This window comes from Salvelinus alpinus, chromosome 9 (assembly GCF_045679555.1).
Source record: "Salvelinus alpinus chromosome 9, SLU_Salpinus.1, whole genome shotgun sequence".
Lineage (NCBI taxonomy): Eukaryota > Metazoa > Chordata > Actinopteri > Salmoniformes > Salmonidae > Salvelinus > Salvelinus alpinus.
In genome coordinates this window covers 15,373,336-15,396,431 of record NC_092094.1, presented here as the reverse complement: position 1 = coordinate 15,396,431, position 23,096 = coordinate 15,373,336, and the positions used below count along the sequence as shown (strand labels likewise).

Genomic DNA, 23,096 nt, shown 5'->3' with positions numbered 1-23,096 from the left:
AGAGGAGGCTGGTGGGAGGCACTATAGGAGGACAGGCTTATTGTTATGGCAGGGATGGAATAAATGGAACAGTCCAACGTGGTTTCCATTTGTTTTTAGTTTTAGTTTTAGTTTATTAATATGGCCTTTTTAAAAAACAAGCACACATCAAACTTGAAAAAGCCATACATGCACATGAGTAACATCATGGAGGATAACACACCAAGTCTGGGACATATTTCCATTGTTAAATCATGGAGGATAACACACAATACAGTCTGGGATGTATTTCCGTTGTTAAATCATGGAGGATAACACACAAAGTCTGGGACTTATTTCCTTTGTTAAATCATTGAGGATACGGGACTGAGTGTTTTTAATTTATCAAGCAAGATATTGAGCCCTGCCCATATCTTCTTGCTTAATAAAGGGTTATCTTTTGTGCCTACAACTCAGTGCAACGATTTTGATGTTAAGGTAGACATGTTTAAGTTTTTTAGAATCATCCGTTTAAGGGAATACTTTAGCTCCCCTAATCGTGATATTTCTACTGAACATGTAGGTTGCTCAAATCAAATCAAATCACAATTTATTAGTCACATACATATGGTTAGCAGATGTTAATGCGAGTGTAGCGAAATGCTTGTGCTTCTAGTTCCGACAATGCAGTAATAACCAACGAATAATCGAACCTAACAATTTCACAACAGCTACCTTATACACACAAGTGTAAAGGGATGAAGAATATGTACATAAAGATATATGAATGTGTGATGGTACAGAACGGCATAGATGGTAGATGGTATCGAGTACAGTATATACATATGAGATGAGTAATGTAGGGTATGTAAACATTATATTAAGTGGCATTGTTTAAAGTGGCTAGTGATACATGTATTACATAAAGTTGGCAAGATGCAGTAGGTGGTATAGAGTACAGTATATACATATGAGATGAGTAATGTAGTGTATGTAAACATTATATTAAGTGGCATTGTTTAAAGTGGCTAGTGATACATGTTTTACATGTATGGCAGCAGCCACTCAATGTTAGTGGTGGCTGTTTAACAGTCTGATGGCCTTGAGATAGAAGCTGTTTTTCAGTCTCTCGGTCCCTGCTTTGAATCACCTGTACTGACCTCGACTTCTGGATGATAGCGGGGTGAACAGGCAGTGGCTCGGGTGGCTGTTGTCCTTGATGATCTTTATGGCCTTCCTGTGACATCGGGTGGTGTAGGTGTCCTGGCGGGCAGGTAGTTTGCCCCCGGTGATGCGTTAAGCAGACCGCACCACCCTCTGGAGAGCCTTACGGTTGTGGGCGGAGCAGTTGCCGTACCAGGCGGTGATACAGCCCGACAGGATGCTCTCGATTGTGCATCTGTAGAAGTTTGTGAGTGCTTTTGGTGACAAACCGAATTTCTTCAGCCTCCTGAGATTGAAGAGGCGCTGCTGCGCCTTCTTCACCATGCTGTCTGTGTGGGTGGACCAATTCAGTTTGTCCGTGATGTGTACGCCGAGGAACTTAAAACTTTCTACCCTCTCCACTACTGTCCCGTCGATGTGGATAGGGGGGTGCTCCCTCTGCTGTTTCCTGAAGTCCACAATCATCTCCTTTGTTTTGTTGACGTTGAGTGTGAGGTTATTTTCCTGACACCACACTCCGAGGGCCCTCACCTCCTCCCTGTAGGCCGTCTCGTCGTTGTTGGTAATCAAGCCTACCACTGTAGTGTCGTCTGCAAACTTGCACATACTCCGACTCCTTTTAGAAGTACAAGTTATTTTATTATTTCTTTACCTCCAGCCAATCGCAATCACTCTATTGAGACATATTGCAGACTTGTTGAAAAATATGTTCATCTCCTTAAGAACAAACAGGAGTACATATCTTTCCATAATTTACCTAAGGATGAAAAACAAGCTTTGCTTGATTTACAATCCGATACGTCAGCCTTTATCCGCCCTGCTAATAAGGGTGGGTCGGTTGTACTCATGGATAGGACTGTTTATGTAAATGAGTGTTATAGACAACTGGTTGACAACACCTTTTACAAGAAACACAGAAGTGACCCCACTGTCCAATTTCAGAACACGTTCTCTACTGTCCTGGATGGGTATTTAAGTTCTGGTCAGATAACCAAATAACAACTTTTTGGCTATTCAACACCCTAAAATTGCCTTTTTATACTTTGCCGAAATTACACAAGAATGTTACAAAACCTCCAGGGTGCCCTATTGTAGCGGGCATTGATGCAGTAACGGCCCCTCTATAGACTTTTTTATTAGACCACTCGTAGAACAGCTCTCCTTCTTTGTAAAGGACACCAGCAGTAAGTCTGGGACGTATTTCCATTGTGGTCCTGATGCCATTTCATGTCTGCCATTCTAGCCATTTCAATGAGCCTGTCCTTCTATAGCTCATACCACCAGCCTCTTCTGGTATTGGCCTACTGTACTTTAAACCTGATCTACAAAACCATGATTGGCATTTGATCAAAGGAAAAAGGGGAAAAAATGGAGTACTTCAGATACGGTTTAACATCTGTTGTCCCCATCCAATAAGGTGTGGTCTTCCATCATACCCCTGGAAATGACAACATGGAGACAATCATGGACGGTGAATGTAATGGACAAAATTCTCATCTTCATATACAATTTACATAATCTATGGTGATAGTTGGATTAACTAATATTGTGTATCATCACACCGAAACTGATGAGACTGGGTGTGTTTGGCTTCCCAACAAATTGTGCTGTCCATTCTGAATACTCAGACTCTTTCTGCCATTCAGTCATTATCAACCCCAATGTTTACAGATAGGTGAGTAAGCACCTGTCAGTCAACACAAAGCAGCCTGAGCCTCTTCTTTAATGAAAACCCAGGGAGATGACAGATAAATAAATCATAGTTGTGGGCAATAAGCTATCGGCTGACTGAGGCAATTTCCTGTGGGACAGGAAATGAAAGAGCGTTGGGAGACAGGAGCCGAGGCCGGGGTGCTGCTGCTTTGTTCTAACTGCCTGCCCATTATGAGCAGATCGTTGTGATAGGCAGGCTACCTCCACCTCACTCTTCCCATTCCCTCCCAGTCTGAGACCCTCAATCTGTCTGAGACATCTCCAAATGTCTTCCATCAAAGACACAGGCATCACTGTGAACTGTCCTCAAGGCTGAAGAACGTCACGTCCTGACGTCTATCAGACTTGAAAGGGCGAAATGCCACTTGGAAGCTGTGCATGGCCTGCATTTTAAGTGGAATTATGGGGGAAGACGTGAGTTACTGATACTTCAAGCAGCAGTGAAATGACTCACAGTGTGACATTTCTGCAAAACTTCCTGAATCACTGGAAGAAGTAATTTGAATAAAAAAGGGCGTATACCATGTAAATATTTGAGACAAAGGCTAATGCAGATTGCTGACATTACGGAAAATTGCAACAACAAAAAAATCCAACAGGTTAAGGTTTTCTTGCAACACACCAACAACACAAAAGCTATATCCCCATGTGAATTAGGACAATGCCTAAAGTGACAGGAAACAGTTCTTGTAAATATGGATCTGTTATCAGTGCACAGACACTACAGTACATTCATTTTAACTGAACTATTCATTTTCAAGTGAAGATAGAGACGTATTCTTAATCCGAGGTCAAGTGCATTATCAAACTATGAGATGACAAATTTGTAGCCAAATCACTAAAAAGAGTATTTCAAAACAGTAGAAATACATCCTATTCTTAGTAATTTGGCTAAAAAAAAGTTGGGAAATGACAACACATGTAACACGATCAGTCGCATATTCAACGGGATAAATTGAAATAAATCTTAAAAGAACTGCTTTTATTGCCTTAAATATTAGTCCACAACTCAATGAGTTCTGAAGAACTCACTACTGTTTTCTTCCTGGGCTAGATAGACAGTCCACAATTAAAATAGTTGGAAAACAAGCAAAACATAGTATTAAAAAATTATGGTATTAACAGTCAACAAAATTGTAATATCATTGATATTTTGGAGCCCAAAAATCAGGTTTAGTTTTTGCCAAATATGGTCAAAGGAAGTCTTACAGGAAAATGTTACGTACAAGTGATGTGGGTGGACCGGACCCAACCTTGCTCAAATAGTATTTTTGGGCCACGTCTCCGAGGTCGGACCTGATCCTTCTACTCAAGAGGCTTTATCAATACAGTACCAGATACATATGAAATGAGAGTTAAAATTAAATCTTTCATCACTAAGAAAAGGTCCAATCTTATGAACCTAAATACATGCATTGGTACTGGAGTTTGAGTACACAATCAAAGGCTATATTTTTATTTACTGGGAAAGCTGAGTAACAAGGACATGTTGGTTGTTGTTTTGTTCTAAATATTTTAATCTTTAAAAGTGTCTTATCACAGAGCGTCAAGACAACACATATTGCACAGCCTTTTGTCATTTACTACCAAATTAATATTCAGACAAATCTTAACTCTGTAGCCTTTCCTTAACTTTTCAAATTTTGAATCAATAAACATTGAAATCCCAGGACTATATTTTAATACTTGTGTGCATGACTCAGGAAAAGGTTATAGTTTAAATAAAAAACTGCACATTGTTACTTTACAATGCAAACTCACCTTGCCCGTCTTTACAAAATATCCTTAGCAAGGATTGAAGGAATGACTTACCATTTCAATGAAAGACAATATGGTACAAGAAATTACAAAAACAATACAATTTGAAATCATTTTTACATTCTTTTCTCTTCAAATTTCTTCTTAAGGGTACTTGATAAACTGGTTTCAGTTACCAACTTATCCAATAACTGAATCCAAAATACTCTTTCTGGTATGTGGACATTGCAAAGTCTGTGTGAATGAAATTGTTCACTATGATATGAAGGAGACTTTGCAGCCGTTGTGAGTAGGGGGTTCTCTGTAATGTCTGTTGTGACCATTGGAGAAGACCTCCTGTCTCTGTGTGGGTATGGGGGACTGAGGTGAATCAAGAGTTCCAAACTCCCTCCCTTCTAATCTGGGAAATGTGCTTTCTGTGTTGAATCCCAGGATCTCACTTATTGAATGAGGCAAATCCTGAAAGGAAATGAAATAAGAAAATGTAGATATATATAACCAATATGTAATTATGAATCTGCAGTTTATTGACTTAATTGAAAGTATAAATAAATAGCAATCATTGAACATACTGTACCTTACAACTTCTGATCTGCATACAAATTGCCTCTGATTTGTGAAGGATTTCTTCAATGTCCAGCTTCATTGAAAGTTCATTGATGTGCTGTGATAACATACAAAACAATGACATTTAAAACTAAATAACTTAGAAAACACTCCAAACAACCCACCTTGAAAATATGTCTGATTAAAAAAAAGAACTCAACTGACAAACCAGTTGAAACTTGCAAATAACAGCTGTTACCTTGAGGATCTCATTGAAGCCATAGTTTTCCTCCATGATTTTCCTTTTCTCTGAGTCTAGGATGGCACAGCACACCAGCAGATGGAAGTTTTGGCAGGGCAGGCCAGTCCACATGACCTGAGCAGAACCAGGAAGTCTTATTAACAAGATCCATCAGAATGCATAAAGATAAACCATGAAGTCAAAAAGAAAAGTAATAAAAGCATCAACTTGAATCATTAAATAAATCTCATAAGCGCGAGACTGACAGATTGACTTCCCCCTAAATTACAAGGGAGACACTTACGCTGATAGGTCGATGGATGAACAGCACTCACCTCCCACAGACGAAGGACATCTGGATAACTGAGCTCCCTCTTGAAGCGGATCAGTAACCACCGGAAACAGAAATACAGGTAACCTGAATCCTGTGACTCTGGAGGAACCAAAACAAAACACTGATGAAGAGAAATTAGATGGGACCAAGGATGTTAGTCAGTCGCTACTTCCTTTTCAAAGATAGTTTTAATTTAGTTAAAAACAACAACCTATAAAATACTATTGGTATTGGTTGATAATCTGCATATTTGCTTAGTTTTCTTTTCAGGATTTGCCTCAATCTTTATGGCTTCATGCAAAATAAAAATATATAAAAGTATATAATACTTTATAATGTGTTACGTACCGAGGTAGTTCCAGAAGGCCAGGTCCAGCAGCCTCAACAGAGTACTGAGCTGGATCAACTGAGTCTTCATGCCCTGCATCGGCTCTTCGAAGTTCTGGTGCTGCGCGCGCGTACACACACACGTTATGGTTGAGTCATGAAAGGGTCACACTCAGGCACATCAAAGTTAACATTGACGAAACAAAACTATCAGCAGCAGACAAAACAAAGCTAATCTGATTACTCACCATTTGATCCATGAAGGAGACAAAACACCAGAAGGCATCCACCTCGTTGTCCATCACATAGAGGATCGGGGAGAGGAGGTCACTCATACCCTGAACATAACCTGGAGACAAGTACAAGGAAACATTCCCACAACGTTAATTAAGGTGATCGTAACAAAAACCACACTGATATGCAGTTATCAGCTCATGATTGCTGTTACCAGAGGTAAATTACAATCATTTCTTAATAAGGGACATCGATTGCATCTATGCCAATCAGATAACCTTTTCATTCACATATAAATGATCATCTCTGCTGCACGTCTTGGCAATAATGCTATAACTTACCCAGATCAAAATCATACATGCAGTACGTCATCAAGACGTCATGTAGTAACACCAGGCCTGGGTTGTCTATGCCTTCATAGAACCTGTTGGTTCTGTCTGTTCTGTTCACGTCCTTCTCTGAGAAGACAACACATTCACAGATGATAAATAAAGAACCATACAACGCCTAGTTCAGGAAAGGTACACCATGCTAAGGCAGTCATTACAGATGCATCCCTGAACAAAATGTATGTAAAAGTGCATTTAAAATCACAACACATTTAACAGTAAAAACAACACAAGTGATGAAACAGACAAAAGCCAATAGGCTTAAAATGACTTGTAGATTTGTGTGCATTGGGTATATGTTGTGAAATTGTTAGATACTACTTGTAGATATTACTGCATTGTCAGAACTAGAAGCACAAGCATTACACTATACCCGCAATAACATCTGCTAAACACGTGTATGTGACCAATAACATTTGATTTGAAATGAATCATCAACAACAACTCTCCTAAGACAGCAGGGTAGATATATATATATTACCTATCAGGCTCCTGCAGTCTCTTAACCTGGAGTTTCTCCTTTCCTGCTCCTCACTCACCGACTTCCACTGGAGCTTCATCCTGAAGTACTCATCCCTTATTCACCAGGGGGAAGCAAGAGAGGGAAGAGAATATCTTCAGAATTACATTTTACTTTGCTGATATTTCACAATCACATATGGCTCTGCTGGTTAACAAAGGAAAATGTCAACAAAGACCTTATGACCTTCATGGTAAGAACAGCCACTTTGATGGTAATGAAACCGCTCAAAATCTGCATTTGGCTATTCCTGTCTTAAAAGAAAAACATGTCCGTTTCATATATAATGTCTCTCTTGGTAAAGCACACATACGTTTTCCTCCTCTGTTGGCCTTTCCGCTCGTCATAGGTGCTGTCCCAGGTGTAATACCCCAGCAGAAACTTCCAGGCCTCTTTCCTCACTGCATGGCACAAGCCCTGCAGGATCAGCACAACATTAACAGGAATCACTTTACAGACATACCCAGAATTTTTATGGATAGTTAGTTACCACACCAATGTATCTAGAAGGTCTGTTTGGCGGACACACATTAAGCCTAGCCCTGGGCTAAATAGCATGTTCAATAGGGATTCTCCATTTAAAGTGCCTTTTAGTCCCGTACTAGGCTTATTCTGTGTCTGGGAAACTGTCCCAGAGAGTTTCGCTGGAGATTTACTAGAGAAGGTGCTTCATCATTCTGGTAATTTTACAAATCCCCTCAAAACTCAACGTACGCCTTTGAATATGATTTTCTTGAGTTGAGGGACATTTTTCACCCTTCCTTCCTGGTCCTGGTGCTTAGCCCAGTCCTCTGCAGACAGTGGCTCCCTCCTGGTTACCTCTGGCCTGGCGCCCAGGTCCATCTGAGAAAGACAGAACAGAACGGCAACCAATAAGACCATGCACTCTTCTGCACTGTAACCACGTTAAAAGACAAACCCCAGCTGGAGACCAAACACCTATTGTGCCACCAGCCGTTATCATTACACCCTGCATCCAGCTGCTGGCTTGCCTCGGAAGATAAAGCCATAGTCAGACCAGGGGATCCCCTACTCACTAATCACATCAGATGTAGTGTACGCACATACAGCAACGTCCAGGTGCAAGACACAAGTAAAGTCATGAAATAAAGATAATGTAGGCATAGAATGGTCCCGTAGTTTTTATGTACTACTCACCCTGGTGATAACCTCAAAGCCAGGTTCCTCCTGCTGGTTGATCTCCAGGCCAGGGATGACCTCTCCCAGTCCCAGGATGTCCAGGTCAGCTACCTCCTCATGGGGCTGCCGCTGCTGTTGCTCCAGCTCGGGGCCGCGGAACGCGTCGAAGATGTAGTTGGTGACCTTGGAGAAGCCGCCCAACGTCGTCACATAGGGATCCTTCTTCAGCTTCTGTTGGGGAAACAGGGTCAATATAATTAGGCAACCAAACTGAGGTAAAAAAAAAAACTCACTGAAACAGAGATGTACTACCTGAACTAATCTAATAACAAAAACTAAATTCTGTGCAAACCGTTTTGCTACAGTAAGTTTTTTTCCATACAGGTAAGTGCCATTCGTATAACAGGTATATGTACGACACATACAGTAACAAGGCCATAGTTGTTGTCGTCCAGAAGGTTCTCGAAGGACTGAGAGAGAGCTCGGTTGGGAGTGCTGACCAGCAGGCAGGTTTCATCATCTGGGGCCCTGAAAACATGAGGAAATAGAGAATTAAAAAAATATGTATTTGTTGTCATCAGCCTAAGTAGAGATCCATCCCTATCAAGTGAGCTCTATTTCAGATAAAGGCATTCTATATGAGGGGAGGGACAGAACACAACATATACCCTATACCTCAAAAACGTGAGGGATTTCTTTGTCATGCAAAGCCCATGAAAGCCTCAATATTATTCAAATTCACGTCAATTAATAAAGGATTAATCATACAAAAATAAGATATACAATGTGAGACAAGGCATGGTACAGGATGTGATGTCATTCATCGCCTGTTTTCAGTTCTAACCAGACGCCTGGCTGAAAATGGCCGGCCGGCACTTAATCCAAACAATTTCATTATGAAAAGCCATGATAAGAACTTTAATAACAGCTATCTGCTCTGACTGCGATAGAGGAGCACAGTGCCTCTATATAGGGGGAATTATCTGTTGTGATATTTGCCTCAAACAGAAAACCAGACTCTTTCATGAGGAGAAACTGCCCGCTAACCCCAACATCAGTCAGTCAGACAGAAGAGGGGACCAGGAGAAGGAAACCAAGTGTTTGCTATACACCTTATGCAAATCACTAGCATTAGCATATAGATAAGAAACACCATGAAAAGTCCAGTGTTTCAGATGATAAAAAAAATACATTGTCAGAGCCCAAAAAAGGAAAAACACAGGTAGCTTAAGCAATTGTACCTACCAATTAACCCCTGGTCTAATGGTGGGCATTGCTACAAGAGGTAATTTTGGCATTTATCCCTCAAAACCAAATCAAATTTTATTGGTCACATACACTCACAATAACATCTGCTAACCATGTGTATCGAAATGCTTATGCTTCTAGATCCGACCGTGAAGCAGTATCTAACAGGTAATATCTAACAATTACACAACAAAACCTAATATCTAAACAAATTCCACAACAAAACCTAATACACACAATCTAGTAAAGGAATAGGATGAGAATATATAAGTATAAAATATATGGATGAGCAGTGACAGAGCGGCTAAGATGCAATAGATAAAGAATAGATAGTGAAGGATACAGTATACAGTATATACATAAGATGAGTAATGTGAGATATGTAAACATTCTTAAAGTGGCATTATTATAAGTGACTAGTGTTCCATTTATTAAAGTGGCCAATGATATCAAGTCTGTGTGTAGGCAACAGCCTCTCTGTGCTAGTGATGGCTGTTTAACAATCTGATGGCCTTAAGCTAGAAGCTGTTTTTCAATCTCTCTGTCCCAGCGTTGATGCACCTGTACTGACCTCGCCTTCTGGATGGAAGCACGGTGAACAGGCAGTGGCTCAGGTGGTTATTGCCCTTGATGATCTTTTTTGGCCTTCCTGTGACATCGGGTGTTGTAGGTGTCCTGGAGGGCAGGTAGTTTGCCCCCGGTGATGCGTTAAGCAGACCGCACCACCCTCTGGAGAGCCTTAGGGTTGTGGGCGGTGCAGTTGCTGTACCAGGCGGTGATACAGCCCAACAGGATGCTCTCAAATTGTGCACCTGTAAAGGTTAGTGAGGGTTTTCGGTGACAAGACACATTTTTTCGGCCTCCTGAGGTTGAAGAGGCGCTGTTGCGCCTTCTTCACCATACTGTCTGTGTGCGTGGACCATTTCAGTTTGTCGGTGATATGAACACTGAGTCCACCTTCTCCACTGCTGTCCCGTCGATGTGGATAGGGGGGTGCTCCCTCTGCTGTTTCCTGAAGTCCACAATCATCTCTTTTGTTTTGTCAACGTTGAGAGGTTATTTTCCTGGCACCACACTCCAAGGGCCCTCACCTCCTGCCTGTAGGCCGTCTCTTCGTTGTTGGTAATCAAGACTACCACTGTAGGGTCGTCTGCAAACTTGATGATTGAGTTGGAGGCGTGCATAGCCACGCATTCATGGGTGAACAGGGAGTACAGGCAAAGGCTGAGAGCGCACCCTTGTGGGGCACCAGTGTTGAGGATCAGCGGAGTGGAGAGGTTGTTTCCTACCTTCACCACCTGACGGGGTGGCCCATTAGGAAGTCCAGGACCCAGTCGCACAGGGCAACGTCAAGACCCAGGGTCTCAAGCTGAATGATGAGTTTGGAGGGTACTATGGTGTTGAAGATGAGCTGTAGTCAATGAATAGCATTCTTACATAGGTATTCCTCTTGTCCAGATGGGCAGTGTGTAGTGTGATGGCGATTGCATTGTCTGTGGACCTGTTGGGGTGGTAAGCAAACTGAAGTGGGTCTAGGGTGACAGGTAGGGTGGAGGTGATCTGATCCTTGACTAGTTTCTCAAAGCACTTCATGATGACAGAAGTGAGTGCTACGAGGCGATAGTCATTTAGTTCAGTTACCTTAGCTTTCTTGGGAACAGGAACAATGGTGGACATCTTGAAGCATGTGGGGACAACAGACGGGGATAGGGATTGGTTGAATATGTCCGTAAACACACCAGCCAGCTGGTATGTGCATGCTCTGAGGACGCGGCTAGGGATGCCGTCTGGGCCGGCAGTCTTGCGAGGGTTAACACGTTTAAATGTTTTACTCACATTGGCCACGGAGAAGGAGAGCCCACAGTCTTTGGTAGCGGGCCGCGTCGGTGGCACTGTATTGTCCTCAAAGCGCGCAAAGTTGTTTCATTTGTCTGGCAGCAAGACGTCAACATCCGCGACGGGGCTGGTTTTCTTTTTGTAATCCAGTCTAAGAAAGTCTCACAAATAGGATTGATGCTACTGTGTAACTACTGTTTTCTTAGACTGTCTGTAAACATACACACTCATACAGTGTCTTTATACTGAGTCATTGTCCACACTGTCACTCATTCACTGTCCTTTGGAGTAGTAATAAAGAAAATAATCAACATGTGATTCAAATGGGCTCAGAAGCTCCCTCTGCTGGTGATTCACTACATTGCATCCACTACGGTAACATTACCTGGCCTACATAACATTGTCAGAGATCATTTAGCATCCACGATTCCACTTAGAAACAAAATTGTACTCCTGCAATAACCACGGTATTGGATGGAATCAGAATAAATCAACGTCTGATCCTTGTTCCTCTCTAGGTCTCTTCTTTCTAACAACTTTTCACTGACCACGTCTGCTCCTGCTGGCTCTTTGGCTATTTGGTGTCTACAATATAGCACTTTGTGACAACTGCTGATAAATCAATTTGATTGATTAATCGTCAAACCACTATTTTCCATTTCAGAGCCAGTTGGACCATGCAGACTAGTTTAGCAGACCAGACACTGAGAGACTCACTCTGTGATTATGATGTATCTCCTCAGGCAGTCAAGGAAGCCTTCACTACCCCCCTGGTGGAAGTGGAGGGATGGCAGTGAGGTGAGTGGCTCCTTCATTCCGAAAACCAGACGGGACCAGCCCTCGTCCTTCACTGTGATAGACCTCAAGTCCCACACACTGAAGGTGAAGGACCACTTGCTTTTCTCATGCGTGTGGTTCAATGCACCTGGAAGAAAGCAAAGGAATGAATCCAAAGTTTCATTCTGACATTATCTGTTAAGTCAACATGCAATTCAAACTAAGTTCAGTCCTTAATAAACGAAAAGTGGAGATTGACAAAGGAAAGCCCAAACCTTGGCAAGAGATTATCATTCTTTCATATATATATCAGGGGGATATACAAGAAACACATTTCAATGACATCCTGAAATATCACGGCTTTCAGCCAATCAGCATTCAGAGCTCGAACCTCAGTTTATAATTGTAAATAATGTATGAGTGTTGGGGTATGACCCTGGCCACCTGTAAAAAAAATAAAATAAAATAAAATAAAAAACAGTGCTGCCTGATTTGCTTAATATAAGGAATTTGAAATGATTTATACTTTTACTTTTGATACTTAAGTATATTTAAAACCAATTGCTTTTGGACTTTTACTCGAGTAGTGGTTTACTGAGTGACTCACTATTAGTCAACTTCTGCTGTAAATGAACTCATGTGTTGAGTGAATAAGTCTGAAGGAAGCCTCAGCAACAAAGCTCATGTTACATGTAGGATGTATTGCATTCCAACCGTGGTCCTGGGCGAGCTACAACGAATGCACCCAATTGTTCACCCACCCTCTCCGTTGGAGCAGGGTTTCCTCTTGGGAAAGGAGACTGCGTTGATCATGTCCCACTCGGTCTCGTAGCTTTGCTGCTGCTCCAGCACCACGGCCTGCTGAGGTGACGACCTCTCTTCCCCAGGACAATAGGCCCACTCCATCACTGAGCTGGAATCCTGGGGGAATGGAATGGATTTGCCTCATTAACAACATGATTCAAGCCTTTACCTATCATTATCATTTAAATTCTAGAATCTTAAAACAGATGTGTGAAAGGTGCTGCTAACTGTTAGAGTTCTGGAATTTTCTGAATCGTAAAGAATGTTAATGGGAAAGTTATTGAAAGGCGGTTGTTTGTGAAGTCTATCCCTATCAGCCATTGTTGAAAACTTTGACAAATACACACAAATCTTCTATAAAGATGCATCAGATAATACCCTTAATACTTGTGATCTGAAACGCATTACCGGTTTTCCATCCAATTTACATGGTGGTAAATGTACACTGCTGCTGAACAACTGGGTAGCATTTCAGTGAATAAAACATTTAAAAAAAAGAAAATTTCAAACCTTGCCAGCACAGAGCATGTTGGATGGATCAACAGTGTCCTCCAAGGGTTTGTATTCCACGATGATTTCACCATCCTGGTAATCATTAAAAACACAATAAGCAACCATGCAACCAGCAATTAAATATTATAAATACAATCAACAACTGATACCTTATCAATAATCCGTAGGAACCCAGAAACAAGCAGATCTTGCTCTTCACTGTCTTCAGTATTTGAGTGAATGAAAACACCTTCATGTTCAAATAACACCTGAAGAAAAAGACAATACAGCAGGAATATGAATAGGTGATATTATTTCCAAACAGCTTAGCTAGCTATGTGTTTTTATATTGCCTTAAAAGCCTACCATTGACATTCTACATGTTATTCTTCCTCACTATCACTAAGAATATTGGCCAACAATAGTTGGCAGTGGGGTAAAGTACTCAATTAAAAATACTTTAAAGTACTTAAGTAGTTTTTTTGGGGTATCTGTACTTTACTGTTCATATTTTTGACAACTTTTACTTCACTACATTCCTGAAGAAAATATTGTACTTTTTACTCCATACATTTTCCCTGACACCCAAAATAACTTGTTACATTTTGAATGCTTAGCAGGACAGGAAAATGTTTCAATTCACGCATTTATCAAGAGAACATCCCTGGTCATCCCTACTGCCTCTGATCTGGCGGACTCACTAAACACACATGCTTTGTTTAAGCAGTAAGGCCCGAGGGGGTGTGGTATATGGCCAATAGACCAGGGCTAAGGGCTGTTCTTAGGCACGACTCAACGCGTGATATACGGTGCGACATAACACGGCTTTCAGCCAAATCAGCATTCAGGGCTCGAACCACCCAGTTTATAATTGCTGATTGGCTGACAGCCGTGGCATATCGGACCGTATACCACGCGTTGCGTCTTGCCTAAGAACAGCCCTACCCATATACCACGGATATGACAAAATATGTATTTTTACTGACAGCCATTTATTTACAGATTGCCAGGTCACACTCCACCACTCAGCCATTATTTAAGCAATAAGGCACGAGGGGTGTGGTATATGGCCAATATATCATGACTAAAAGTTGTGTCAAGGCACTCCGCGATGCGTTGTGCATAAGAACAGCCCTAAGCCGTGGTATATTGTCCATATACCACACCCCCTCGTGCCTTATTGTTTAAATAATGTCAGTGTTGGAGTGTGACCCTGGCTATCTGTAAATATAAAAAACAAGAAAATGCTGCTGCCTGGTTTGCTTAATAAGGAATTTTAAATGATTTATAATTTTGATACTTAATTAAGTATATTTAAAACCAAATAATTTTACTCAAGTAGTTTCTTTACTTTTATTCAAGTATGACAAGTGGATCATTTTTCCACCACTGTCTAGCAGTATAGTAACACGTTACATCCAAGTGCACTTGCCAACTACAACAACGAGACCGTTGGATACGGATGTCCACTGAAACATCATTATTGACATTTGCGTTCATTGGTCAGTTAGGCTCTCATGTGACAGAGGTAGCGATCTCAGAAAGAACAGTGCGGTATAATATGTACTACTAAGAGCAATTTCGAAAACCAGTCATTTTAGTGGGAGGGTAGCTAGATGGCTAGCTAGGGAATCCATAACTGAACCAAATAGCCAGCCAGTTTAGCTAACAAACTACTGTAACTAGTTAGTGTTATAGACCAGCAATGAGCTAGCTAGGTAACGTTAGTAAGATGCTAATTGAGCAAACACTCGGCCGATTAATTGATGTTTTTTGCAACTTGAAACCGGAAACAGAGTACAACACAGGCGAGGTCATAAATTCAACTACCGAGATATATTGATATGTTTTCGTGGCATTGTGGGCGGTAAGCCAGCTAACGTTACGTTAGCTAGCAAGAAAGAAAAACAGCTGATGGAAACCACCAACAGTGGGGAAGATCAAGCGTCTGTATAAACGGACACTACTCCATCCACAGTTATATTCACATTTATTGATAGATACATCTGAATACGAAAAAACTGACGCAAAGATATTCCACAAGTTGTGCATTTTCAGTACCTTGGGAGGAGTATCAGCCGACATATCGCCTATTATCACTTACGACGACGTAGCACAGCTCACGTGCCTGACAGCTTCCACAACAACAGTGACAAGTCAGCTTCCGCATTTCCATAGCAGCGCATGCGCATTAAGGCTTGGGTGTTACCACGCAGACGGAATTCCCAAATAAAGGGACCATCTAAAAAGTGCCCGTTTTGTTCTGGATTTTCTTGATTAGATGGAGAGGCAGGTGCATTGAATATAGCCTGTATCCCAGAGAGAGCCTTGGGAATATAAAGCTCTGGTTTACCCTAAACCAAGGGAGGCAGGTGGGAGGAGCTATAGGAGGTTGGGCTCATTGTAATGGCTGGAATGGGAAAACATGGAATGATATCAAACATGGAAACCACATGTTTGACTGTTCCATGTATTCCAGCCATTACAATAAGCCAGTCCTCATATAGCTCCTCCCACCAGCCTCCACCTCCTTAAACTTGGTCACAGTCACAACCATTGGCCATAAAATGGCCAAAACCTGTAAAGTGTTGGATATGTCATGGAACAGGACCACATCGCTAACATATACTGAACAAAAATATAAATGCAGCATGTAAGGTGTTGGTCCCATCTTTCATGAGCTGAAACATAAAATATCCCAGAAATGTTCTATTTGCACAAAAAGCTTATTTCTCTCAAATTTTGTCCACAAATGTATTTACATCCCTGTTAGGAAGCATTTCTCCTCTGCCAAGATTATCCATCTACCTGACAGGTGCGGCATATTAAGAAGCTGATAAAACAGCATGATCATTACACAGGTGGACCTTGTGCTGTGGACAATAAAAGGCCACTCTGATACATGTAGTTTTGCCACACATCACAATGCCACAAATGTATCAAGATTTGAGGGAGTGTGCAATTGGCATGCTGACTGCAGGAATGTCCACCAGAGCTGTTGCCAAAGAATTTTATGTTAATTTCTCTACCACAAGTTACCTCCAACGTCATTTTAGAGAATTTGGCAGTATGTCCAACCGGCCTTACAACTGCAGACCATGTGTAACTACGACAGCCCAGGACCTCCACATCCGGCTTCTTCACCTGCGGGATCACCTGAAACCAGCCACCCAAACAGCTGTGGGTTTGCACAACCGAAAAACCGTCTCAGGGAAGCTCATCTCTGTGTTCATTGTTCTCACCAGGGTCTTGACCTGACTGCAGTTCGGTATCGTAACCGACTTCAGTGGGCAAATGCTCACCTTCGATGACAACTGGCACACTGGGGAAGTTTGCTCTTCAAGATTAAATCCCGGTTTCAACTGTACCGGGCAGATGGCAGACAGCGTGAATGGCGTCATGTGGGTGAGCGGTTTGCTGATGTCAACGTTATGAACAGAGTGCCCCATGGTAGCAGTGGGGTTATGGTATTGGCAGGCGTAAGCTAGGACAACAAACACAGTTGCATTTTATCGATGGCAATTTGAATGCACAGAGATACCGTGACGAGATCTTGAGGCCCATTGTCGTGCCATTCACCCGCTATCACCTCATGTTTCAGCATGATAATACACAGCCCCATGTCACAAGGATCTGTTCACAATTCCTGGAAGCTGAAAATGTCCCAGTTCCTCCATGGCCTGCATACTCAGTCGGGGTCTCAACTTACTGTTGAGAGTTATAATAGTAGAATACATAAAGTACAATTTCGAAATGTGGGTGTGCATCAGCAGTTTCTGTCTTGTTACATGTATGTCAGTCACTGACAGTCACTCAATTGGCCCATGTCAGCTAAAACATTTTAGATTGGTAAATTAGCCTAGCCAGCTATCTAAACTTGTAGTAATCATGGTCTAATTACCGACCGGGCACACAGGGTATGTGCCCTGGGGTCCCCTATCAATTTGGTTAATTAACACTCACTCAGATATCATATTACACTGTGAAAGTCATGGCAGAATGTGTAGAATTGCAGGAAATTAACTCTAAAACGTATTTGTTTTTCTCTCCGCTGTCAAGAGGGGGGCCACTAAAATGTTTGCTTTGGGCTCCCAAAAGGCTAGGGCCGGCTCTGCATACAGCTGTTCAAGAAGTATAACCAACCGTGAATTATTTGCCATTTAATATTTTGAATAAGGAAGTTAAATCTTTAGATGCTTTGTCTCAAACAAAAACTGTCTAATATATTGTAAAGTAAATGATTTTGGCTATATATTGATTGTTTTATTTTGCCTCAACAGGTTGTCCACATACAGGACGATTTTACTTTTTGACAAGGTCATCTCCTTCCATACATTTTGTTCAGAGGCAGCCCACCGAGTCTCAGAATGTGGTTCTCCTCAGAGAGAAAGTGACTCTGATGGACAATGCCATCAAAGTCCTCAAGAGCATCCAGGAAGCCAAGAATGTTCAGCTAAAAAAGAGACAGAAGAAACAGCAGAAGGACGAGGAGCTGTAGCAGAATAGCCATTGGAAGCCCATGGCAAATAACCGTGAAACTTGGCATCAAACTAAATGAGAATATGTATAGAAGAAAGAAATGAGCCAATGACATGAACGGGTGGGTGGTGGTTGTCCTTTTTTATTTTTTATTCCCTCTGAATCCCCTAGGTTCTTTAAAAATGTTCTTCCCCCTGCACCCCCCCCCCCACATCCTACCATTTACTCCTCTTTATGATTTACTTTTCTCCCCCTCTGCCTTCTTATTTACTTTTCTCCTTGCGACTTCATCCAACATGTCTGGCAAGTTCAGTCCAAATCACTGTAACACAAACACAGCAGTTAGCTTTGGTTCTAAGACACTTATCAGTGCTTGTATCAGAATTCAACACTTATTATTATAACTTCTGAGACAGCTGTGACTGATATGGCATAGCAAGCATAGGAATAATACCCAGGGAGGTGGAAACAGATAGTTTTCAGACGCAAAGCTATACTGTTCTATCATATCTATTCTAGTTCCGAAGTAATCATGTTTAATAAGGTTATGAGCCTGGCAAGTGAGGCAATAGCATATCTAAATAGCCTGAGAGATAGACAACAGATCTGGAACAGCAGGTGCATGTTGAAATGACTCCATAGCAACCTTTATTCAGATTTTATTGGTAGCTAAAGGGAAAGGGAAAGGGGGTATCTAGTCAGTTGTACAATTGAATGCATTCAACTGAAATGTGTCTTCTGCATTTAACCCAACCTCTGAGGTGTGGAGGGGCTGCCTTAATCGACATCCACGTCTTCAAAGCCCGGGGAAGAGTGCCTTGCTCAGGGGCAGAATGACAGATTTTTACCTTGTCAACCTGGTTCTATTTAGATTCTATCGAAGGCTAACGCTTGGTTCAACACTCACCATTAGTCAGACTCATTCCATATCTGCCAGTCTTAATCCTCCTCTGATGATGTCTGTTTGTCTCTTCCTCCTCTTTGCCTCACTCTCTATCATTCTCTTTTCTGTCAGTTTCATTTTCACTTCTCTCTCTTTTTCTTTCCTCTCTTTTCCTGCTCCTTTTTAATTTCCTTAGTTTAAGCGCTCAATTTTTTCCTCCTGCTTTTGTACCTTTTTCTCAACTTCTGCTTTCTTTTTCTCAGTTTCAGCCAACCTTTTCTCAGCTTCAGCTAACCTTTTCTCAGCTTCAGCCAACCTTTTCTCAGCTTTTTTGTTATCCTTCTTCTCTTTCTCCAGGCGCTTCTTCTCATCTTGTTCTTTTTTCTCTGCTTCATCCAAACTTTTCTTCTCCTTTTCTTTTTATTTCTCCAGGTTCTTTATTCTCTCCTTTTCTACTTCAAACCTAAGTTTCTCTTCCAGTTGTTGTTCCTTAATCTCATTCTCAAGGGTCTTCAATATCTCCTTTTCTCTTTTTTTCTCTTCTTCCAATTTACATTTCTCCTCCCTTTCTGTTTATTTCCTCTCCTTCTCCAGGTTCTTAATCCTCTCTTTCTCTTTATTTTTTCTTCCTCCAACCTGAGTTTTTCCACCTTTTCTTTTCCTTCCCCAACTTCTCCAGGATCTTCATCCTCTCTTTTCCTTTCTATCTCTTTGTCAAATGTCTCTGCCAATCTTAAATCCCTCAGCCTGTTTTATTTTAATTTCATCTAGACATTTCTGACTTTCTTTCATCTGTTCTATCAATTTGTTCTCTTCCTGTTCTTCCCTGTTTTTCTCTTCCTTGATAACTACTTTCTGTCAATTGCTCCTCGCTGTTATATCCCTTCTCACCTGCGCTCTGCATCTTCATACATTTTTTCTCCACCTCTTTTTCCACAGTTTCAAGTATCCTGACCCTGTGGTTCTCCCTCTCATCTATTGTCTTCATCATCATTAACATCTCCTGCTCCATTTTCTGGATTATACAGTGCCTTCGGAAAATATTCAGACCCCTTTACTTTTTCTGCATTTTGTTACATTACAGCCTTATTCTAAAATGGACTTATTTACATAAGTACTTAGACCCTTTTCTGTGAGACTTGAATTGATCTCAGGTGCATCCTGTTTCCATTGAGCATCCTTGAGATATTTCTACAACTTGATTGGAGGCACACACCTGTCTAAATAAGGTCACACAATTGACAGTGCATGTCAGATCAAATACAAAGCCATGAGGTCGAAGGAATTGTCCGTAGACCTCCGAGACAGGATTGTGTCGAGGCACAGATCTGGGGAAGGGTACCAAAACATTTCTGCAGCATTTGAAGGTCCCCAAGAACACAGTGGCCTCCATCATTCTTAAATCGAAGTTGTTTGGAACCACCAAGACACTTCCTAGAGCTGGCTGCCCGACCAAACTGAGCAATCGTGGGGAAAGGGCCTTGGTCAGGGAGGTGAACAAGAACCCAATGGTCACTATGACAGAGCTCTACAGTTCCTCTGTGAAGGTGGGAGAACCTTCCAGAAGGACAACCATCTCTGCAGCACTCCACCAATCAGGCCTTTATGGTAGAGTGGCCAGACGGCAGTCACTTCTCAGTAAAAGGCACATTACAGCTTGCCAAAAGGCACCTAAAGACTCTCAGACCATGAGAAACAAGATTCTCTGGTCTGATGAAACCAATATTGGACTCTTTGGCCTGAATGCCAAGCGTCACGTCTGGAGGAAACCTGGCACCATCCTTACGGTGAAGCATGGTGGTGGCAGAATCATGCTGTGGGGATGTTTTTCAGTGGCAGGTACTGGGAGACTAGTCAGGATCGAGGCAAAGATGAACGGAGCAAAGTACAGAGAGATACTTGATGAAAATCTGCTCCAGAGCTCTCAGGACCTCAGACTGGGGCGAAGGTTCACCTTCCAACAGGACAACAACCCTAAGCACACAGCCAAGACAAAACAGTAGTGGCTTCGGGACAAGTCTCTGAATGAGTGGCCCAGCCAGAGCCCGGACTTAAACTGATCGAACATCTCTGGAGAGACCTGAAAATAGCTGTGCAGCAACGTTCCCCATGCAACCTGACAGAGCTTGAGAGGATCTGCAGAGAAGAATGGGAAAAACTCCCCAAATACAGGTGTGTCAAGGTTGTAGCGTCATACCCAAGACTCAAGGCTGTAATCGCTGCCAAAGGTGCTTCAACAAAGTACTGAGTAAAGGGTCTGAATACTTATGTAAATGTAATATTTCAGTTTATTATTTAATACATTTGCAAACATGTTTTGTCATTATTGGGTGTTGTGTGTAGTTCGATGAGGAAAAAAAATTGAATCAATTTTAGAATAAGGCTGTAACCTATCAAAATATGGGAAAAGTAAAGGGGTCTGAATACTTTCCAAAGGCACAGTATGTGCTGGAGACTTCCTCTGCAACTCCTTCCATTTCCTCTCCATCTCTTTTTCCACTGCCTCAAGTATCTCCAACCTATTCAGAGCTAGCTGTAGGACACAAGGTTGTTAGGCGTAGTGATGGTGCTGTCCTGACATGGGCCTAGGCTGACCGGTGGGAGGCACTGTAATGGGAAATTCCCAATTAGGTTTCAAGAAGCCTGAGGAGTCACTTATCTCTACATCATTATTGTTCTGTGAGATAAGAGAGCATTTTGGTTAAAGTGGCAATCAGCAGTAGAAACAAAAACAAAGCATACTCCCTACCCCTGTTTCGGTATAAAGCTAAGGGATGGGGCTGGAGAAATGTAACCACTTTCAAATTCATAGACAGAGCTATGGATGCAAACGCCTGACCATACATTATATCAAAATTATAGTTTTAACCATGTTTTGAGGTTATATAGTGTTTGTTTACATGTATTTTGTCTACGAACATTGGAGTAAAACACGCTTAAATTTTGGGTTATGATGTGGTATGACAGTTGAACTAAGCTCATGAGACATTTATAAGTTATATTCTTCAAGAATCAATGGGTATATATCATTAATTTACAGTGGTGGAAAAAGTACCCAATTGTCATACTTAAGTAAAAGTAAAGATATCTTAATAGAAAATGAAAGTAAAATACTACTTGAGTAAAAGTCTCAAAGTCTTTGGTTTTAAATATACTTAAGTATCAAAAGTAAAAGTAAAAGTATAAATCATTTCAAATTCCTTATATTAAGCAAACCAGACAGTGACATGTTCTTTATTTTATTTACGGATAGCCAGGGGAACACTCAGACACAATTTACAAATGAAGCATATGTTTAGTGTTCCGCCAGATCAGAGGCAGGGGATGACCAGGGATGTTCTCTTTTTAAGTGCGTGAATGGAACATTTTCCTGTTCAAAATGTAACAAGTACTTTTGCATGTCAGGGAAAGTATATAGAGTAAAAAGTACATTATTTTCTTCAGGAATGTATTAAAGTAAAAGTAAAAGTTGTCAGAAATATAAATAGTAAAGTACAGACACCTCAAACTACTTAAGGTTCGGGTATTTTTACACCACTGTTAATTTAGAAGTGCAACAATTTTTGTAGCAGCTGCTGATTGCCACTTTAAACCATTTGCAGTTTTGTTAAATGTTGTTAATTAGCATATTGCGCGGAGTAGTGCGGACGAAACGGAGAAAAAGTTGGTGAAGCAACAGCTGTGCTGGAATGCGAACAATATGGGTGTCCGTTCTGATGGTATGGAGCAGGGGTGAGGGTCAAGGAACCGAATGGTCGGTAGTGGAAAGACGGGAAGAAGAGAGATTGTGATACAGAAAGCAGTGGAGCGTCTAGTAAAGAAAGCATAAAGAGTGCCAAGGTAGGAAGCAAGAGCAATGATGTGTTGGATTGGAAAGGGGTGTTAGTTTTTAATGAGACCACAGGGCCTTACTTAGATCTTGTCCGACTAACTAATGCCGTAGAGAAGGAGGTAGGTGAAGTCAAATTAGCTCGGTTCATTGGAAATTGTATATTGTTAATATTATGTGGTTGCCAGACTCGGCAAGAGAAGATTCTGAAAATGTAAAAGACCGTTCCCCGGTGGATATGCTAGATTGAGGGGAGTCATCACTAGAGTCCCGATATCTATGTCCATAGATGATATTGAAGAACATCAAATCAAATGTATTTATAAAGCCCTTCTTACATTAGCTGATATCTCAAAGTGCTGTACAGAAACCCAGCCTAAAACCCCAAACAGCAAACAATGCAGGTGTAGAAGCACGGTGGCTA

The 23,096-nt window shown here is 41.5% G+C and overlaps 1 protein-coding gene across 3 annotated transcripts; it reads right to left on the bottom strand.

Moving 5' to 3' along the window:
* Positions 1-3,796: 3,796 nt before the first annotated feature.
* LOC139584377 (TBC1 domain family member 15-like) lies at positions 3,797-15,667 on the bottom strand. Of its 3 annotated transcripts, none has more exons than XM_071416129.1 (17): positions 15,543-15,667; positions 13,652-13,750; positions 13,500-13,574; positions 12,947-13,106; positions 12,126-12,333; positions 8,750-8,852; positions 8,343-8,555; positions 7,899-8,027; positions 7,498-7,601; positions 7,146-7,240; positions 6,617-6,733; positions 6,290-6,390; positions 6,063-6,162; positions 5,716-5,813; positions 5,399-5,515; positions 5,171-5,257; positions 3,797-5,052 (listed from the first exon to the last, which is right to left on the bottom strand). In XM_071416129.1, the coding sequence occupies exons 1-17, from the start codon at positions 15,564-15,566 to the stop codon at positions 4,849-4,851; spliced, it is 2,034 nt and encodes a 677-aa protein (XP_071272230.1). In that variant the 5' UTR covers positions 15,567-15,667; the 3' UTR covers positions 3,797-4,848. The 3 variants fall into 3 exon arrangements, 2 of the variants coding, with proteins under 2 accessions (XP_071272230.1, XP_071272231.1); XM_071416130.1 differs by having other exon boundaries at positions 7,941-8,027; XR_011676753.1 differs by having other exon boundaries at positions 4,329-5,052; positions 5,716-5,835.
* Between the last annotated feature and the right edge of the window lie 7,429 nt (positions 15,668-23,096).